This window comes from Chiroxiphia lanceolata, chromosome 3 (assembly GCF_009829145.1).
Source record: "Chiroxiphia lanceolata isolate bChiLan1 chromosome 3, bChiLan1.pri, whole genome shotgun sequence".
Classification (NCBI taxonomy): Eukaryota; Metazoa; Chordata; class Aves; order Passeriformes; family Pipridae; genus Chiroxiphia; species Chiroxiphia lanceolata.
Genome location: NC_045639.1, coordinates 31,553,360 through 31,571,876, shown reverse-complemented (window position 1 = coordinate 31,571,876; position 18,517 = coordinate 31,553,360). Strand labels below are relative to the sequence as shown.

The 18,517-nt window shown below is 48.8% G+C and overlaps 1 protein-coding gene across 1 annotated transcript; it reads right to left on the bottom strand.

Annotated features, from left to right (window-relative positions):
* Positions 1 to 918: 918 nt before the first annotated feature.
* Positions 919 to 18,502, bottom strand: AARS2 (alanyl-tRNA synthetase 2, mitochondrial). The gene is made up of 22 exons (XM_032682333.1): positions 18,260 to 18,502; positions 17,685 to 17,873; positions 16,892 to 17,037; positions 15,935 to 16,129; positions 15,276 to 15,420; positions 14,678 to 14,823; positions 14,288 to 14,396; positions 13,648 to 13,686; positions 12,849 to 12,960; positions 12,186 to 12,313; positions 11,297 to 11,447; positions 9,296 to 9,465; positions 8,178 to 8,291; positions 7,654 to 7,794; positions 6,884 to 7,021; positions 6,364 to 6,473; positions 5,136 to 5,244; positions 3,511 to 3,633; positions 3,065 to 3,175; positions 2,112 to 2,195; positions 1,862 to 1,972; positions 919 to 1,470 (listed from the first exon to the last, which is right to left on the bottom strand). Exons 1-22 carry the CDS (start codon positions 18,485 to 18,487, stop codon positions 1,306 to 1,308), a joined length of 2,964 nt encoding a protein of 987 aa, XP_032538224.1. The 5' UTR covers positions 18,488 to 18,502; the 3' UTR covers positions 919 to 1,305.
* Positions 18,503 to 18,517: the final 15 nt, after the last annotated feature.

The following is an 18,517-nucleotide window of genomic DNA, read 5'->3' as shown; positions in this document are numbered from 1 at the left end:
CTCACAGCAGCTATTCACCCTCCCTCCCTGAGGCAGATAGCTAAGTGGGAAGTCTCTCATTAGGACACTGGGCCATTCCCCTCTACATCCTCTTCACCAACCCTTATCTGTGTGACAGCCATTGCCTGCTACCCATCCATCAGCATCACATGCTTCTAACCCTACCTCCTCTCCCCAAAAGTAGGCAGCTACTGCCTCCTCCACCTCCCTTCACAGTGCCAGGCAACCCTACCTGCTGGTGAAATTCATCCCTGTTAGGCTGCTCTTACAGTGAAACCTGCTTGTATCACTATCCCATTGCACCTTTGCCTCAGCTACCATTTGTGATCTCTATTTAGGTCAAAACTGTATCTCAAATAATGTGCTTTGGCCAGGAGCTCTAGACATCACTCTAACAATGAAGTCTGAAATGTCTTTATGAATTGAATTTGCTGGGTTTGCTACTGCTTGTGAAAAATGATCAGTTTATGAGAGAGACCTGCTCACCTCAAGACTAGGTGTCCTGCTGCAGGGACTTACATGCTGTGACACAGGACAGTTCTCATTCACACAATTCACCAGATCAGTGGTGATTTTTAGGTAGGAGCTGGTAAGAAACCAGAAGGAAGGAGTTACAAGGAAGAAACAGGGATAGGAACATTCATCCAAAACAAAGAGGTGGAGACTGGGATGATTCTGTTCCCTCCGTGCTGAGGACTGGCTTCAGCACTACGCACTGCATAGCCTAACAAGCCTGAGCCCACAAGCAAGGTGGGATTTCTCTTCCCATTTCTAAATTACAGTAGCATTTTTAATCAGAGGGGTGTCCTGAGTTCTGCAGTAGGATTGGACTTCTTAGACACAAGTGTGTGCTGATTTCCAGAGCTACAGAGGACCCCTCTGCCAGAAGAGAAAAAAACAGTGCGCTAACAAGAAACATCAGGGGATCAGACACTCTCTACCCTTTAATAGCTTTAGGATAACACTGTGCCATCTCCCCATGTTCTCACAGAGTCTCCGTGCTGGTCTTGTGGCAAGAACTGCACTGTTCCAAGAGAAGGACCTGCTGTTGCAACTAGAGCTTTCCAAGGCTCTATCCCCATATGCTCATGCTGAAGAACAAGCAGCATCATTCTGTCAGTGGGATCAGGAGTAGGGTCTCTGCTGACCCTGGATGGTCAGAAGTCAAGTGCTCCAATACAGTGGTAGCAGCAATGTTCAGTGTGGGAGCTGTTAAACTTTTCAGACCAGCAGAAGTACATGCTCAATATCGAGTGTACACATAGCTTGCAGCTGGGTGCATACAGCTGTCCTGGCACTAAAGCATCACAGTTTACTGTGAGCGAACTCCAGTGCAGTAGTCAGGGCTCCCTGCATGCCTTTGGCATTTCCACTGCCCTTAGCAACGATGGGAGAGCCTCCCGCCTTGCCTTCCATCTGTGTACACACAGCCATGGCCCAGTCAGCAGCGGAGAACGCAGGGAGGCAGTTCTGGGGAAGAGACACAGAAAAGTCATTTGGACTGTGGAGCACTCTGAAGTGTGAATAAAGAAAGTTAAAAACATCTTCTCCTCACCCAGCCTGGGCACTCACTGTCCTGAGGCAGTCATGACTGTGAGGATGACAAAGGCTGAGCTTACATGTTAATGCTGTGTCTTGCCCTTGGGCAAACATGACCCGGAGGATCCAGGGATATCTGTGCCCAGCAGAGACTTAAAGCACATCTGGTCCCAGTAGGGTCATCTCAGGTCCTTCCTCTGTGTGATTAACCACTTACTCTGGGAAGAATCCCAGGAAAAGCCTCAAGCAGGACCTGCAGACCAATAGGTCCAATGCCCCTTTGCAGGCAGGTTCCCCGTGTCTCTACCAGGGTTCTGCTTACCTTGGACACCTGACAGGCACAGAGCACCTCACCAGAAGCCTGAGGGCTGAGCAGCAGGACCGATGTGCCAGGAGACTTGTCACACAGCTGATTCACTACCTTCATTAGGATCTAGGAGAGACAGGGAGAAGGGGGGTCAGGCTACAGCAAAGGAGACTGGCATCCAGCAGAAAATGTGCCCAGCAATTCCTTCTTACTGTTTGCGGCATCTGAGGTACTGCTGGGCCAACAAGGAATGTGGATTACTCACAGAGAGGGAATCAGCTGGGACAGTATCAATGATGACAGGTTGATTGCAATGTTTTGCTAGCAGGCTTTGTGCCTTCTTTTCAGCCTGGAGGGAGAAATACACAGCATTTTGAAAGGCTACAGGTGGCACAGGGTGGGCTGGATAGGGATATATGAATGCAACAGATATAAAAAGGGAATGCAGGTGCTGCTCTGTGGGACAGAAGGGAGCTGTATGATAGCAGAAATCAGACTGGCAGACTGAAATCTTCATGTGGAGACCTGTACAGCCCTCCTTCCTTGAAAGCAAGCAGAGATGAACCCCCAGCAAAAGTGGAATAGACAGTGACCCATTCAGTCCCCAGTCTCTCCTGGACCTATACACCACCACAGATCTCAGGAAGGCTTCTTTGGCAAGATGCTTCTACTTGTAAGAAAGGGACAGTTCTTGCTGAAATCTCTTAAGTCACCAACAAGCATTTCCAAAGGGCCTTCAATGTAAATTGACAGAATACAAACACATGTGGGAAGCCACAGCAATATTCACATAGCTGGGAGAAAGGTTCTGTCCTGCCACTGTCTTAGTGTACGACCTTGTTAAGCCCACTGTGACAACCATCTCATCTTCTCCACGTATAAACAAGGAGATGATGCCTAACTGCCTGTTGGTGTTGGCCAAAAGTGCTGGTATGGGGCTCTCCATCCTCACAGGTAGAGATGTGGGAATTCTGCAGCTGCTAAAAGCCCAGCCAGTCATTCACTGCATTTTAAGCAACAGCACCAGACAACGCCAGTGAAATCAACCCAACACAGGGCTTGTGTGGCACTGTGTGTGACTGTACCTGCCGCCTTCTGCTTTCTAGTGGGACCTACTGACTGAGTGGTTGTGAAGTGTGACAGAGACACCAGGTCCACTGGTGTGTGCCACACAGTGCTATCAGCTGGCTGCAAGTCAGTGTGCTGTTGCCACAGTACCTGCTGCAGCTCCAGTTTCTTGATAGCTGTGTTGGCTGTTCGCTGTAGGGCTTTGAGGATGGTCTGCAATTCTTTTCTTTGCCACTGGGGCATTGCAGTGCTGGACACTACCTGCAAGACAATTTCCTGTGTAAGAACATTAAACTGTACCTCTAGATGTAAACTGCCAGTTCTCTGGGAGGTCAGGCTGGAGCCTGGCCTCTTTTCAGACTCTCCTACAGCTCATGTGATCAGGCCAGCCAGTCACTGTGGTAAGTAGCTTTCTTTTTCAGCTGGCTACCTAAAACAGAGGCATCTGGGCACTGGTAAAAATCCTGCAATAGCAGGTAGCAATTTGCCCTTGCTATTGATCATGGTAACACGTTAACCTGGTAGGGAAAAAGTCATATGCCTCAAGCGTATAAAGCCCGTGCCAGGATCTTTCTGTATGGGAGTGTAGTCCTTACTTTGGTCAACTGGCCCACTTCTTTGGAGAGTTTCTGCATCTCAGGAATAGAGGTGCTCCTCTGCTTCATTCGTAGGGAGACAGAGTCCACTTCCATGGCCAAGCACTGGCCTACTTCCCGGGCCTGGAGAGGTAGAAAGAATGCAAGCTTGAAATGTAGCAGTAGAAAAAATGAGCAGGGATGGAGAAAGTAGGGAGGCAGCAGGGTCATAAACACTGAAGTGTTGCTGAGGATCCAGTGGAAGACACCTACAGATGTTTTAAGAATGACTGTTCCCACGAGACTCTGAAACAGAACGTTCTGCTCCAGATCTGCAACCAACACTAGATGGTTACACCCCAGAGACCGAGCTGTCAAGCATTTATGTTTCCTCACTATCTTGCACCAAATCATCAGGATTTCATTGAGGAAAAACTGGGGAGCAAATGGCATATTAGAGCTATTAGAAAATGTGATCTTGAAACTACTGACTGAAGAAACAAAAGAAACACTAAAAGAAACCTTATCACCTGTTCAAGGATCTTTCCTCGGTTCATCTATCTTGGTGTATTTCTTATTGCTTTCCCCAACAACAATGCTACCATTAATTAAAAAAAAAAAAAAAAAAAGCTATTACACGTTTTTCTCATCAGTGACAATCCTTATGGTTTGGAGCATTTCCTCCTGCCAGATCTCTGTGCCCATGATGGTCCTGTGAGACTTCAGACGAGGACAGCAGAGAGTACATAAGAAAAACTGTGGAAACTGTGGACTGCTCTGCCTAGCTAGGGTACACAACCCTTGTTTCAAGTCATTCCCTCATGCCTGAAGTCTCCCTTGTTTCATTAACACATGCACAGAGCTCCTCTTGGAGGCTTCTCCAGGTCAGCATTTCCAGCAAAGCATGCAGATGTGCCCTGCAGCTTTTTGTTCTTCTGCACAAACAAAAGCCTCACCGGGACACAGATGCACAGGGGACAGCCAGCCAAAAAGTAACAGATTTGCAGGGGTGGGCTTTGCCTTTAGTCTTTCCAATTCCACTGACTATGAGTCACTCTCCTCTTACTGCAGCCTTAAAGGAAATGAACAAGCTTGTGGGGCACCCGACACTTCCAGATATTAAAGGACAGAGCGATCTCACGAACACAATAGTAGGTTGCTTACTTTTTATACAGATCCAACCAGACTAGAATCACAGCTTAGCAAGAAAAAGACTAAAGAAAAGAAGCAAAAGGGCTGTAAGAATGAGGCCAAAGCCCTGTAATCATAAAGTGCAAATCCAACTGTGATAGGCAGGAGGTGAAACTAATGCACAAAGGATCACAGCTTTAAGTGTCAACCCAGGGACTGAAATTTATAGACCAGAGACTTTCTGACATTTTGTGCCAAATTTTTCTCTTGGAAATGTAGGTCTGGGGGAAGAATGAAGGTCAAGGAGACAGAAGACTAGGATGCAGGTAAAAGAGGTGAATGGTGAGGTACAGCAGCAGAGCTGAGTCCAGGGGTGAAGCAGGAAGCCAGATCAAGCACAGCAGGGAGGCTCCAACCAAAGCAGTGGGGAGCTAATTGTCTATGAGGAATCTACAAAGTTTGGTCCTTCTGGCATTGCCTTGACATGGCAGAAATCTCAGTTCCCCCCTTCTTACCTGTTTGGCTTGGTTCCCTGTCACTGCAATGACACGGCTAATCCCTTTAACGAGCTGACGCTCACTGATGATGGCCAGATCTTCCACAGATCCTGTTTGTAGAAGGTGCCTAAAAAGTCAGCAGAGAACAGGAAATAAAACAAATTGCTCTCTTGAAACAGAAATCAGTAAGCCTGCTTTCTTTTTAAAAAAGTCTGAAGTCCAGTAGCCCCTTCCCAATCCCAATAGCTCGAATCCTTTCCCATCCCCAAAATCCTGATGGCACCCTGTCAGACAAGAGACAGTGGCATTGAGGCTACTTCATAGGAACCTCTGTGCTACCTGCCCAGCAGGGTTCTGTCAATGATGCATAATAGCCAAGTTCTGTCTTCCTTTCCTCACCTTTCCCTCAGCAGTGGGATAAATTGGGATTTTTCTCTTCTACTCAGCTACTACTAAATCTTGTAGAAAGTAATCTTATGCTCCAACTCCACCACTCTCTTGTCAGGCCAGCTCACAGCCTGGCCAATAGACTCCAGTCACAGGATAGTTGTGCAGTCTCAGGGCTCTGACAACTTCCCCTTTCTTTCTTGGTTGTTTAACATTGGATATGAAAACTATGGTGTCTCAGGTTCTGTTACCACAAATAATCATTTCAGACAGCTTCACAAGAATTGATCATCAAACTCCCATGCAGTTTCTTGTCCCACTACTCCCACAAGAATGATCCCATGGCTAGAAAATTGCTCATTTTCAGCTCAAGGCCAATTTGTTCCTGATTTTTCTTTTTTTTTTGTCCGCACTGTCCTAAGATTGATTAACTTTTCTTCTACTCCCATTACTGCTAAAAGCAGAAGAGAGTGAAGATAATTAATTAAAATAATCTGAGCAGTCTCAAGTTTGCACAGTGATCTTGGAGTCTCCAGCTGGGTCCCCAGCCCTCCTGCATCCCCAAAGGCAAAGCACTGGTGTGACAGGCCACACACACCTTTCCCATACCCTGTTGGTGACCTGTGACTTCTAGGTTGGTTTCAGACTTTCAAGTAAGGAAAACGCTTTGCATTTCATTAAAGTTTGCTCAACCTGGGACTTCCAAAGCTTCACAACTAGCCAATCTTGTCCTCACAATATCTTCCCAGTGAGGAAACCTAATTTCACGAGGATGGGAGTTAAGCTCGCAATGACATCTCTAACTTCAGCCACCAGTGCCCAAAAACATGCCTTCTCACTGCAAATAAAAGTCACTTACGTCCCACAGCAGAGCTCCACAGAGGTCTGCATTGCAGCCTCGGAGTCACAGGTCAGCACACTCTCCACAGGGACCCCCAGAGACACTATCCTCACTGGATCTGGATACCCCTGACAGAGGAGACAGGGATCAGCAGCTAACAACATGGTCCTTCAGGGGCACTTACAGACCAACTACATGGCTTCAGGTGTCAGCCTCATTTTTCCCCTATTCTAGAATAGCCCCAGAATCAGGGGCAGCAACTACTTCTCCCCCACAACCAGCCACCATGGGGAGAAAGAAACAGTTGGGTGACACTACAGGCTTTTGGTCCAAAGGGATGAGCAGAAAGCCTATGCATCACCAGCCTCCATGTTTTACAACACAGTGTCCTGAGATCTCATCTCTGTCCTATTTTCCTTTCTCGGTTTTGGGAGTCAATTCCCTTGCAGAAACACGTTGCGTCAACATCTCTTGTATCCCAGATGATTCCTGCTGAAGGAGAAGGTTCATGAAGAGTTGTGCTGCTATCCAGTCATACCTCATCCACTGCACGGAGTCCCTGAACTCTTTTTGCCAGTGTGAGGGGGACCTCAGCCATGTGCACAAGCTCATTTCTTTTGATCATATCCTGGACCACTTGCTCCACTTGCTGCAGCTGCTCCACAGTCACAGGGCCCTGAGGAAGCAAATCACCCACCTTCAGGAGAAGCCTCCTGAGAGGAACAGAATGAAGGAGGAGAAGTGGGACAGGGCCACTGAGCAACTCAGCTTGGGCACACCACTCTTCCCGTGTCTCATCTTCTCTACTTGTAAGAGGGAACTGTGAGCATCATGGCCCTCCCATCCCCTCCTCCCATGAGAGATTAAGGATTTTTGATGAAGAGCATCAGCCAAAGCCTTCAGGAAAGATATGCAACGAGTGACAGGTTACCAGGGCCAGCACTCAGCCTGACCAGACAGCTTTCAGTTCCCAAATACTCTTACCTGGATGTCCACACCAGGTATGTGTCACAGCCAAGCACCATCTCTCAAAGACCCCTTTACACTATTTCATGTCAGTCCCATGACCACTGGCCTTGCTAAGTGTTTTCCTTCTGTGGCCATTCATCCCCTCAGCAAGCCCTGCTCAGGGTCAGGTCAATGCAAAGCAGATCCCATCACATCCAGAGGGCCAAGCTTCATCGCTCAGATAAAATGTGACCCGTCTCCAAGGAGTGATTATGGTGAGAGGAGAAAAATCCCTGGAGAGAAGGCCAGTACTGGAATGTTGGTACTGCTGAGAGCAAGGAAACTGAAGTTCAGAGTCACCTTGGTATCAAAGTCGAAGCGCAGCCGCTCTGCTGTCACATGGGACCCACGCTGCTCTGTGCTGTCACCCAGGACGTGACGGAGTGCGAAATTCAGCAGGTGGGTAGCGGTGTGGTTGGTCATGCAGGCCAGACGCTGTGCCTGAAAGCACAGACAGGAGGTTGGCAGGGAATGCTGGTTCTCCACAGCTCAGGGGAGTAGGGGATGGCATGAAGAGATAAGGGAAAGGCTGCATGTGAAGGGATGGGAGAAGATGGGGGAAAAACAATGGATAGTACAGCTGTCAGATTAACTATGTCACAGGGAAGATCAAAATTCTTTTCCTATCGATCACCTCTGCAAAAAAGCTGGATACTTTTGGACAGACCAGTGGCTCACAGAAAATTACAGAGTCACTTGTAATGTTTCCTTCCCACTGCACATTACAATGAGGAACAGTCTCAAGAATACAAGGGTCAAAGATCTGCTGTGCCCAGGCTACTCAGGACATCACAAGGAAAAGGTTAAGGGCAGTGAGTTATCACCTCATCCACAAAGAGCTGCACTTGGTCACCAACACGCAGGGTTTCCACAGCAGTGACCTCATGGATTGCGTAGCCACCACAGAGATGAACTGACTCTACAGGGAAGAGTACATCCTGAGCAAAGAGACAGAAAGATGAATTAGGACACAGGGAATATCCAAATACCTGTGCTAGGTACCTGCTTGCTCTGACCAGGAAACACAATATCCATTGATCCCTAAAAGACAGGGATTGGGTGGAAAAAGCAGAGAGAAGCTTGCTGCAAATGTAACCAGAGTGCCTCAGACCTTCCCTGCACCCAGCCACTCTTTGCACAACATGCTGAGGCTGCCAGCTTGCAGTGGAGGGGCAGTAACACCACCCATGCTGATGAATTTTCCTAACAAGGATGCTTGTTCATGAGAAAACGGACAGCGTTTGCCAAGGCACTTGTCTCAGGCATCCAAGGTGCCAATTCTGCCTCTCTGGGCTGGCAACAGAAACTGGATCCCCACTTCAGCTTGGGGAGAAGTGCTGAGCAAGGCACTATCACATTCTGCAAGGCTAAAAAGGCAGAATCAATGCCCAGGGGTGATTATCAAGAGCTGGAATGTGGGAAGGAGAAAAAGCTGCACCTGTGTAACTTTCCATGAGAGGGTCAAAGCTCTCACTCTGACAAGGCTGAAGGAACATGCTGCACGAGTGCAGGTCCTTCTTGATGTTCTCAGGAGGGATAAGAGATTTTCCACTGGATCTCAGACTGGGCACTGCTTGCAGTCGTCCAGGACTGGCCAGAGACAAGTTACGCAGCTCATGGACTCTCTGATCATTGATTGCCCTCTCTCAGCATTACACTCCCAGCAGGCAAGAATACAGCACATTGAAGGGAGACTTAAGAAGACTTTACAGTCTTTCCTAGCAAGATGAAATTGCACAGAAGAGACAACCAGAGCAGCAAGTACACCTCTGTAAAGTTACTGCTGCTTTTGCCTCACCACACCAACCCTGATGCAAAGCCAAGGGAACTGTCAAGAATCAGCATCTTGCAAATTTACACAGTAAAACAGCTCATCACTTGGGGAACTCTGCCGGGCCTGAGTACCCATGGTGGCCTTGGGTTAGGCAGCAAAGGGCCTTACCTGCTGTCCTAAATGTACCATGTAGCCTTGGTCAGAGTCTTGCCCGCCCTGCTCTGCATAGAAGTTAGTCCTGTCCAAGATGACACCGCAGCGTTGCCCTGCCCCAACCTCGTTCTGGAGACACTGATCTCTGTACAGCATCAGGACAGTGGCCCGGCATGGGCTGAACTCTGTCAGGGGGAAGAAGATAGCAGCAATTAGTGCATACACCCTGTTAGATTGCAACAGGAAAGGAAGGACCACTTCCCCATGCCAACCCTGCCAACACCCAGGCTATACTGAAAGATGGCACTTTGTCTTGGTAGGAGAGGAACAGCTACTGGCAGAAAGGATGAAGGATCTGTTAACTGGAACTAAGTCACCCCTCACTTAACTAATGACAGAACTGCTGAGGAGCAGCTACATAGGCAGGGACACCCAATCTGGCTCCACATGAGCCTGATAGAAGAAAATGTGGCACAGACATCCGCATCTTGCTATATGGTAAGCTTGGCAAACCTGCCTGATTTTTATGAAGAGATGAGAGACACGGTGGACAAGGGACAGCACAGACGTTACTTTCCTTGATGCAGCAAGCTTCTAATATACTCTCCTGTAGGTTCCTTCAAGCCAAATTTGGGCAATATGGACTGGAGAGGTGAACCATAAGGTGGATGTGTAACTGGCTGGGCAGCTGGCCCCACAGAGAATTGCTCAGTAGTTCACTGTTCAACTGATATTCAGTTACTAGTAGAGCTACCTCGTGGCTTATATTAGGGCCAACACCATTTAACATCTTCCTTAATAACTATGCATGACAAGGTGAGATGTACCCATATCCCACTTGTGTATGGCAATGACTTGGCAGGCACTGGTGGATACGTTGAAAAACTGGGCTGCTCTTCTAAGGCATCTCAGCAGGCTACAGAAATGGACTGACAGAAATCTTGGGGTCCTTGGGAGCAAGCTGGGCACAAACCAGCAGGGTGCCCTTTCAGCAAGGAAGACTGCCTGCCTGCTGGGCTGTCTGAACACAAACATAAACAGCAGGTCAAAGAAAGAGATTATTCATCCCTATTTAGCATTTTTGAGACTACATTTAGAGTACAGGAAATTCTGGCTGTACGTAAAGAAAAAAACTTTTCACACTAAGAGTGATAAAGAACAGGGAACAGAGAGGCTGTGGGATCTCTGTCCTTAAAGATACTGAAAACTTAAATGGACAAGGTTCTGAGCAACCTGATCTGACTGTGAAGCTGATGTTCCTTTTATCAAGAAATTGGACCTCTAGAGATCCCCTTCAACCTGAATTATTACATGATTTAGAGGCTGAGGAGGTGGGACAGTTCTAGCTTGGAGATTTCAGCCAATGTCACTGCTGGGTTTTTTCCTCCATTGTGCTCTTGCTGTATTATATATAGCTTGAATTGCCTCACTTTCTGCTTAGTATGGGCTGCCACCAGCACATTAGGTAAGAGGGAGCTGGTTGTGTACAGCTATCTCTAATCGTCTGTGACAGCCACACCACCTCTTGCTCTCTGTGGTTTATCTTCATGCTTTCCCTAGAGCATCAGCAATCTTAGTTAACCTAAATAATAAAGAGCCTGTGCTGGCATCTAGTGGTCTGCCACGGAAATAGCAAGGGCACGGTTTCAGACAACTACCTAACCCCTTTGCGTAACTATCCTTTATTCTCCTGAGCACACACACCCACAAGCCTAATTGTTGGAGATAGATTCATCTCTAGAAGAAATCAACAGTCCCTTCTTCACCACTGCACGCAGTGGTGCCAACCCAGAGCTCACAGCCTTGACACCAGCCCAAAGGCTTCCTAGAGACTCAGCACCAAGAAAAGCACCTACTTTGGGATGAGGTACAGGGGCAGGGAAAAGATGCGCCAGCAAGGTGAACAGGTTTGGACCACAATGGACACGTTCTGCATGCATGAGGGTCAAGCAGTAAAAGAAGGCTTGTGAGGGACTCCAGTGCCCTCAGGCAGAACCTGCCTTACTGGTCACTTACCATACTGCCCGTGCTGCCCAAGCGTGTAGGCGTACTTCAGGGAGTCATCGGTGGCAGGCACGTTGCTGCTCCGCAGCTGAGCCAGTGAGTGCACATCAAGGTGTGTGTTTGTGTTCTCTGGCTGTGCTGCCTGTGGGCCACCAGCCTTCCGCTGCAGCAGAGCACAGGCACAGTTAGATGGGAGACATTGGGGGGCACACACACCAGTAACTGGTGCTATAGTCTAGGAACAACTTCTTCCCCCTTTGTGAAAAAGGCTTGTTTAGATCCAGGCTGATGGAGCCTACTGCTAAACCAACTCCATTCCTTCCAACCTCACAAGCACTCAATACCACTCTCTGCTGGCCTTGAGCCAGGCCATAAGCAACAGCTAACACAACCTCCCTGGCACAGCTTGCTGTGTAGCTGTGAAACTTCCAGGCCATTAAAGCTCAGGAGAGCAAGGCCTTGAACCAATTACTGCACAGGTGGGGTGGGGTGGGCAGCGCAAGTTTTCCAGCACTACAGAGACCAAGGAGATTTTGTAAACTCTTCATAAATAATTTGCTGCTTGGGCTCTCTAGGCTGGCTCTGCTTCGTGAGAGAAGTTGGACTACACGTAGACTCACATGGCACTCTCCTAATCTACGTAATTCTCTTATAACCTTCACTCCAGCATAATAAAACACTTCTACCAACCTGAAGAAAATCACCAGCCAACACTTCTCAGTCCCACACTCACAAGCAAAGGCATTGTGATAACACTGCTATTTCAGACCCCTTCAGGGAGAAGCCATGTGGCCCTATGGTGCATTCAAAGAGACTCAGCAGTGAAAAGGATTCTACTTCCATGTTCACAGGAGAGAGAGAAAGCTTTGAATTCTTCTGATACAGTGAGTCTCCCTCTTACCTTTGCATCTTCCAGAGCAAGTTTGTTAAAGGCAGCTGAATCCAAACTGATTCCCTTTTCTTCAAGCATCAAGTCAATCAGATCCAGAGGGAATCCTAGATTCCCATAGAGAGACCAGGCTACTTCAACTGTAAGACAAAAAGGACAGGAACTCTGTGTGAATACAGAAAGCAAAGGCATCCCAAGATTTGGATGGGACCAATCTAGGGTGTGCCTTGGTAACTGGATTCACCTGTGTTGTGTGCAGCTGCACCGGTAATGGGAAAGAGACGCCATGCCGTTCTTGTATGGGATTGAATATTAATGATGCTCCACAGCCCCATTCCTGCTAAAATTCAGTGCAGCACATCTAGACAGGCAACCACACTGGTTGGGTTCTGTGCTGCTCCTTTCAGCTGCATCTTGTAAGGACCTAGTTATCAGTCAATAAAGCAGCAAGGGAATGTTTCTAACTTTCCTGGTGCCCAGCTTGTTGTGAGAACAAAGTACTAGAAAACAACTGCAATCTGGAGAAAGGAGCAACATCTGCTCCTCTGCCTGGGGCTATAAAGTCACAAAAGATGTGGGGGAGGCAGACATCCACCACTTTTGACTGCAGTGCTTGTGAGGATCAGGATCTGGAGCAAACTGTCTCTAAATGCAGCTTGTCAGAGGGAGACTGACCTGGGAAATTCGTGGAGGGTTCCATCTGCTGCACTGTCCGCTCGATGATGTGCCTCCCACGCTCGAGGGAGGACAGAAACGCGGCCTCATTCTCATTGATGATATCCATGATCTGCCCAAGGATCAGAAGAAGGGTTAGCCACAACACTTCAGGGAGTTCTCCCGCTCAGCTCAGCCCTGTTCAGTCAGCTCAAGGCAAATCAACCAGACTTTTTGTTCTGCAAGTATCCATCACAACATGTCTGCAATGCACTATTAAACACTGCCAAACTCATTGTGCGTCCTGTCACCACACCTGTCAAGGAAATATTGGCCATACACCTGGGTAAAGCTTTAAGTTGACAAATGGTCTCTGTCAGACATTCATGTCTGTGACCCAATTACAACTGTGTGTCTGGAACAGCCAGAGAAGTTGCTTGTCATAGCTGCTGTCAGCAGAAGCAACTTAGTTCTAGCCTTAAATCACCAATCCACTTTAAACAAAGGGCACCCAGGCTAGGACAGGCTGTCCTTGCACTCAATAAAAGAACTCCTGTAGCTTTTTTAGAGCAACAGCTGCCTTACACCAGGACACAAAGTCCCTGGTAAGGATCTAGTTGAGCTCCCACACGAAAATCTGCCACAGATACTTCTTGTGCCCAACACATTTCAGCCCACCCACAAGAACATGGTTATGGAGGAGGCTATGCAAACTCCTCCAGCTAAGTCCCAAGGAAGGGCTGACTGCTGCTGCTGAGAGCACTGCCTCACAAAGACAGTGAGATGGAGGTTTCTCTCCAGGGGATTCCACATTGCTCACCTGATCTGTATTCTTCATCAGCTCTGGATAAGCATCTCCCTGTGGAGTGAACCTCAGTTAGTGATAACATTCGCAGCATCATCCTCAGGGAATCTCAGAGTATGCCACAAACATTATAGAGGTTTCTCAGGCAGGTGCGTGTGAAGGGAGCGCCAGGGAACAGCTCCAGGGGCAGCAGTGCAGAGCAAGAATCACACTTGGAGCATCTCCTGCCTGTCTCCCTGTGACTGGCCTCTGCTAGACTCTGCACAGCATCCCTTGGCCAACACATCTGTTCACAACAGGAAGAAAGGATTGTCTTTGAAGATGCTGTTAGTACCAACAGAGACCAATTTCAGATGGCTTTCTCCAGATACAACACCTTGGAAGTCACTGCCCTTGGAAACAGCAACGTGCACTTGCATACACTTACATGTGCTTGGGCTGACTGTACCAAAGGTCACACTAGGCCCCTCCCTCCCATCACAAATGATCGGTGGACAAAAGATTTTTACTGGTGCAATGCATAGCATCAAGTACACATCCTCCTGGAGCTCCTTCACATCCAATATTGTCTCCTAACAGTGTGCAGGAAAGGGACATGGGGCTGAATGGGACACGTGTGATAATCTTTTTTCCCCAAGGCAGCAGTTTTACTCACCAGCACTTCCACTACAGTAGGTACCAGGGAGGCCAGGAGCCCAGGTGGAGCCTGAAGGACTTCGGAGCAAAAGCGGACAGCCCTGCGCAGGATACGGCGCAGCACCAGTCTGAAAACAGGGCAGGATTCGTCAGGCAGGCATGTGAGCGTCCCTGCCGAGCTCCCACAACCAGCATCCCCCAGATCCTCTGGTCTGATTCATCAGCACAGGACAGCTGCTCCCCACACTCTACACCCATTCAAGGATGAGTCTGCAGATTGGAACCCTTTACATTTTCTCACCTTCCTGCCCTCCCAAAGCTCATGCACTCCCTATCTTGGGCCCACACCAGAACCTTTCCTTTCTAAACCTCACTCCTTCCACCCTATGCCATTTCCTTATGTCCTTACTCTGCTCCAGAGAAGCCTGGGTAGATGCCATCAGTGATGCACACACACAAGGTGCGCACGTGATCTGCCACCACACGGTAGGCCATGTTCACACGCCCAACATCAGCATCCCCGACCAGACCCTGGTATCTGGGCGCCCCGCAGCTCTAAAAGAGAAAGTAGGAATATAAATTAGCAGAAACTAATGGCTGCAGAAGAATTGAAGAATTGAAGAATTTCAATACAAGAGGCAGCCACTCACACTTGACGTCATGTTTCTCAACCACCTCTGAACCTCGTGCATCTAGATGTACTCATTAAATCCTTCTATAGCATTATAAACCAACAGGTCCGTACCTAACACAGGTCAGCCAATGCCCTAGCACTGAGAAATTTAAGAAATTTTGGAGGAAAAATGGATCAGCAATGCCAATAATCCAGCAGATTTCCAACCTGAAATTCTCCCCAGTTTTTCTAAAATGTTGCTCTGGACCAGACATAATCTCCTCTCAAGACATAACCATCTCAAAATGTGCATGTAGAGAAGGCTGTACTAGGCAAGCAGTCTGCATTCAAGGATCTTCTGCTGAGCTGTGACTCTGAGCAGAAGCACCATCACCTTGTGAATGGCATCCAAGATGGGAGTGAAGAGATCTGTGTCATAGTTGGAGCGTTTGTTCTGCAGAACTGTCACCAGCCTTTCCAGACCCATTCCTGTATCCACATGGTGCTGCGGCAAGGGAAGCAGATTTCCCTCCACCTCTCTGTCAGCCAGGCAGGAAAAATAAATGGCAAAAGAGAAGAAAGGGTCAGTTCATGCACAAAAAACAAAAGGAGCATGTAAATCAAATGGGAAAGTGACACGGGATGAAAACAGTGGGAGACCAAGCAAAAGGAAGCTCAGGGACAAGACTAACAGTAGCCTGCCTTGGCACTGTCATACAGCCAGGATGTGACCATCAGACAGTCAGGATAGGCTGTAATATAAGGAAAAAGGCCTTCCCTGACAGGGCCAAAGGCCTTCTCCTCCTTCTGCAAGTTTCTCTGGGCTGCTGCAAACTTCAAGAGACCTCTGAAATGCAGCAATAAGGGAGAACAGACAGCAAAGGTTGAAGGAAGACAGGGCAAATAAAGTGAAGCAGACCAATAACTACACTGGAACATCGTCCCAGCTTCCCTCTTGCTTCTGGAAAGCAGTGGGATGTCAGAGTATACACATATGATTTTGGAGTCAGACAAGAGGGAAAGGCTTTGGAGTTCAGACAAGACACCTGGTACCTGCTGTACTGCATGAAGACCAAGTTCCAGATCTCCACTACATCAGGGCTGCCCTGGTTCACCAGTGCTGCAGCATTTCTGCCACCACCCACATGGTCATAGTGGATTTCTGTGCATGGACCACAGGGACCTGTGTCCCCCATCTCCCAGAAGTTGTCCTTCAAGGGGAAAGGAAGCACGTGACTGGCAGGTACCCTGGAAAGGCAAACAACAGAGGTGGCAGCACTCAGGCATACGCACAAAGCACACAGTAGCCTAGATCACACAGAAAGGTGGAAGGGAGGAATACATTCTTCCCGCTGCAGACTCAGTAAGCAAACATATTGGAATTCCTCTGCTTCTGTTCACACAAAATTACTCTTCTTAGCAAGAACAAGCTGGGCTAAACCAGACAGGATCCCACTCTGCCTAGAACAACTGGCAAACACAGCCTGGCCCCTGCTGAGGGAGACATGCTCTCCACTGGGTCTGTGGAGCACCTTCCTCCTTGGAGCAGAGGCAAGACCTGATCACAACAGACAAGACTGTACACCAACAGTAGCACAGAGCTGGCTGCCTTGGGTTCAAAGCCCACACAGAGTCTGCAACAAGCTTCCAAAGCACAGCACTGTTCTGCAATAGCTTCACCCTCTCACTAGCAATCGCTAGCTTTAGGAGAACATGCTCTCCACAGCTCATGATGGAGAGAAAGCAGAGAATTGAAGACAGTTCACATACTTCATCCAGGCCAGCCAGTGTCAGGCACATAGTTCCCCTAGTGATACCACCTAAGAATGAGTTTAAAGGTCAAGTGCCCTAGTCAGAGCCCAGCTGACTTTTACCAGCCCAAACAAACCAGAAACAAAATAAATTTAAACCATAACTTTTGGTCCCCATATCAACTAAGAATTAAATGGGAAACTGTGGAGATTGAAATGTCAGCACCTGCTAATCAGAACCTTTCTCTAACACACTTACCCCAGGCGGAGCCACACATCCCTGCACTCCTCATCTGCACTCAGCCCCAAGGTAGAGTCTCCACCAAAATAGGTGACGTAGAGACGATCTTTGGGGATCTCGTAGACCTCTGTCAAGAGCTCCCAGGCCATGCTACATGCCTCCTCCTGAGCAGGTAGGGAACAAAAATGAAGCACTGTAAGCCAGGATGCATAGTGATGCAGGAAGGCTCTTTAGAATGGGAGTGAAACACCAAAGAAGTTAATTTCAGCTGCTCTCTCCCTTTCCAATCTTAAGGCTCATTTCAAAGAGCAGGATGAGAGTCAGGAGAGTGAGACAGCTCTCTACTGCCTGTGAAAAGCTGGCATTCCTAAATTGTTGTAAATCACAGCATGATTTACTTCTGTGTGTTTACCATCAGAGTTCCATAGATTATTTTCTTTCCAAGGGAAAAATATACTCACTAACAAAAAGTAGCATCCTTTATCCTTCTTCCCTTTTCAAACTTCCTAGTAATAAGCATCAAATGAACTGGTAACCTCTTTTCACCATATTAAATGGTCTACACTGGCATTCTCACAAAGAACTTTGATTTGTGTGTGTTGTTCACAGCTTTGACAGGCTGAGTGCTTCGAGGGCACATTTAATGACAGAGCCCACCAGCTGACCACTTCTGCTCCAGGTCACAGAGCTCCCAAGGAGTAATAAGGAGCTTACCAAAATGTCTTCTGCTGACAGTCCTATGGCACTACAGCACAGCTCTGAAAGAAAGGCCACATTTTTCCCTGGAGAGGGTTTGCTCCTGTCACCTCACCTTAAAGTAATCTCCAAAGGACCAGTTCCCCAACATCTCGAAGAACGTGTGATGGTAGGTATCTCGGCCCACATCCTCCAGATCGTTGTGCTTCCCTCCTGCGCGCACGCACTTCTGGCTGTTCACTACCCGTTGGTACTGCGCCAGCTCGCTCCGGGGGTGCACCGTGCCCAGGAAAATGGGCTTGAACTGGAAATGAGAGACACCTGCTATTGCTAGATGCCACCCAGAGCAGGGGGATAATGCCTGGGGCTCTTGAAACACAGACACAGAATGGGTCAGGTTGGAAGGGACCACCGTGGGTCATCTGATACAACCTCCCTGTTTAAACAGGGTCGCCCTAGAGCACATAGCACAGGACTGTGTCCTGACAGTTCTTGAATATCCCCAGCAAGGGAGACTCCAACGGCACTTTGACACTGCGAGAGGCGACCAGGAGGGCAGCGGCGCGGTCAGGCCAGAGCACTGCCGGACACCTCCGTGACAGGACGCTCCCGGAGGCGGGCCGCGCTCCTCTGGAGACCCTCAAGGAGCCAGAGACGGGGACGTGCGGGAGCGGGACGCGGCGGAAGCACCTGGTTCATGCCCGCATTGACGAAGAGGAGCCGCGGGTCGCCGCGGGGCCGCACGGGGGCCGAGGGCACGCAGCGGTGGCCATGGCGCTCCTGGAAGAAGCGCAGGAAGGCGGCGCGGACCTGCCCCGCCGGCGGGCAGCCGGCAATGCCGCGACGGGGGCTGCGGGGCCAGCGCCACGGCACCATCAGCAACAGCAGCCGCCACCGCAGCCGACCGGCCGCAGCCATAGCGCCTGGGGCCGGATAGCGGCGCCGGGG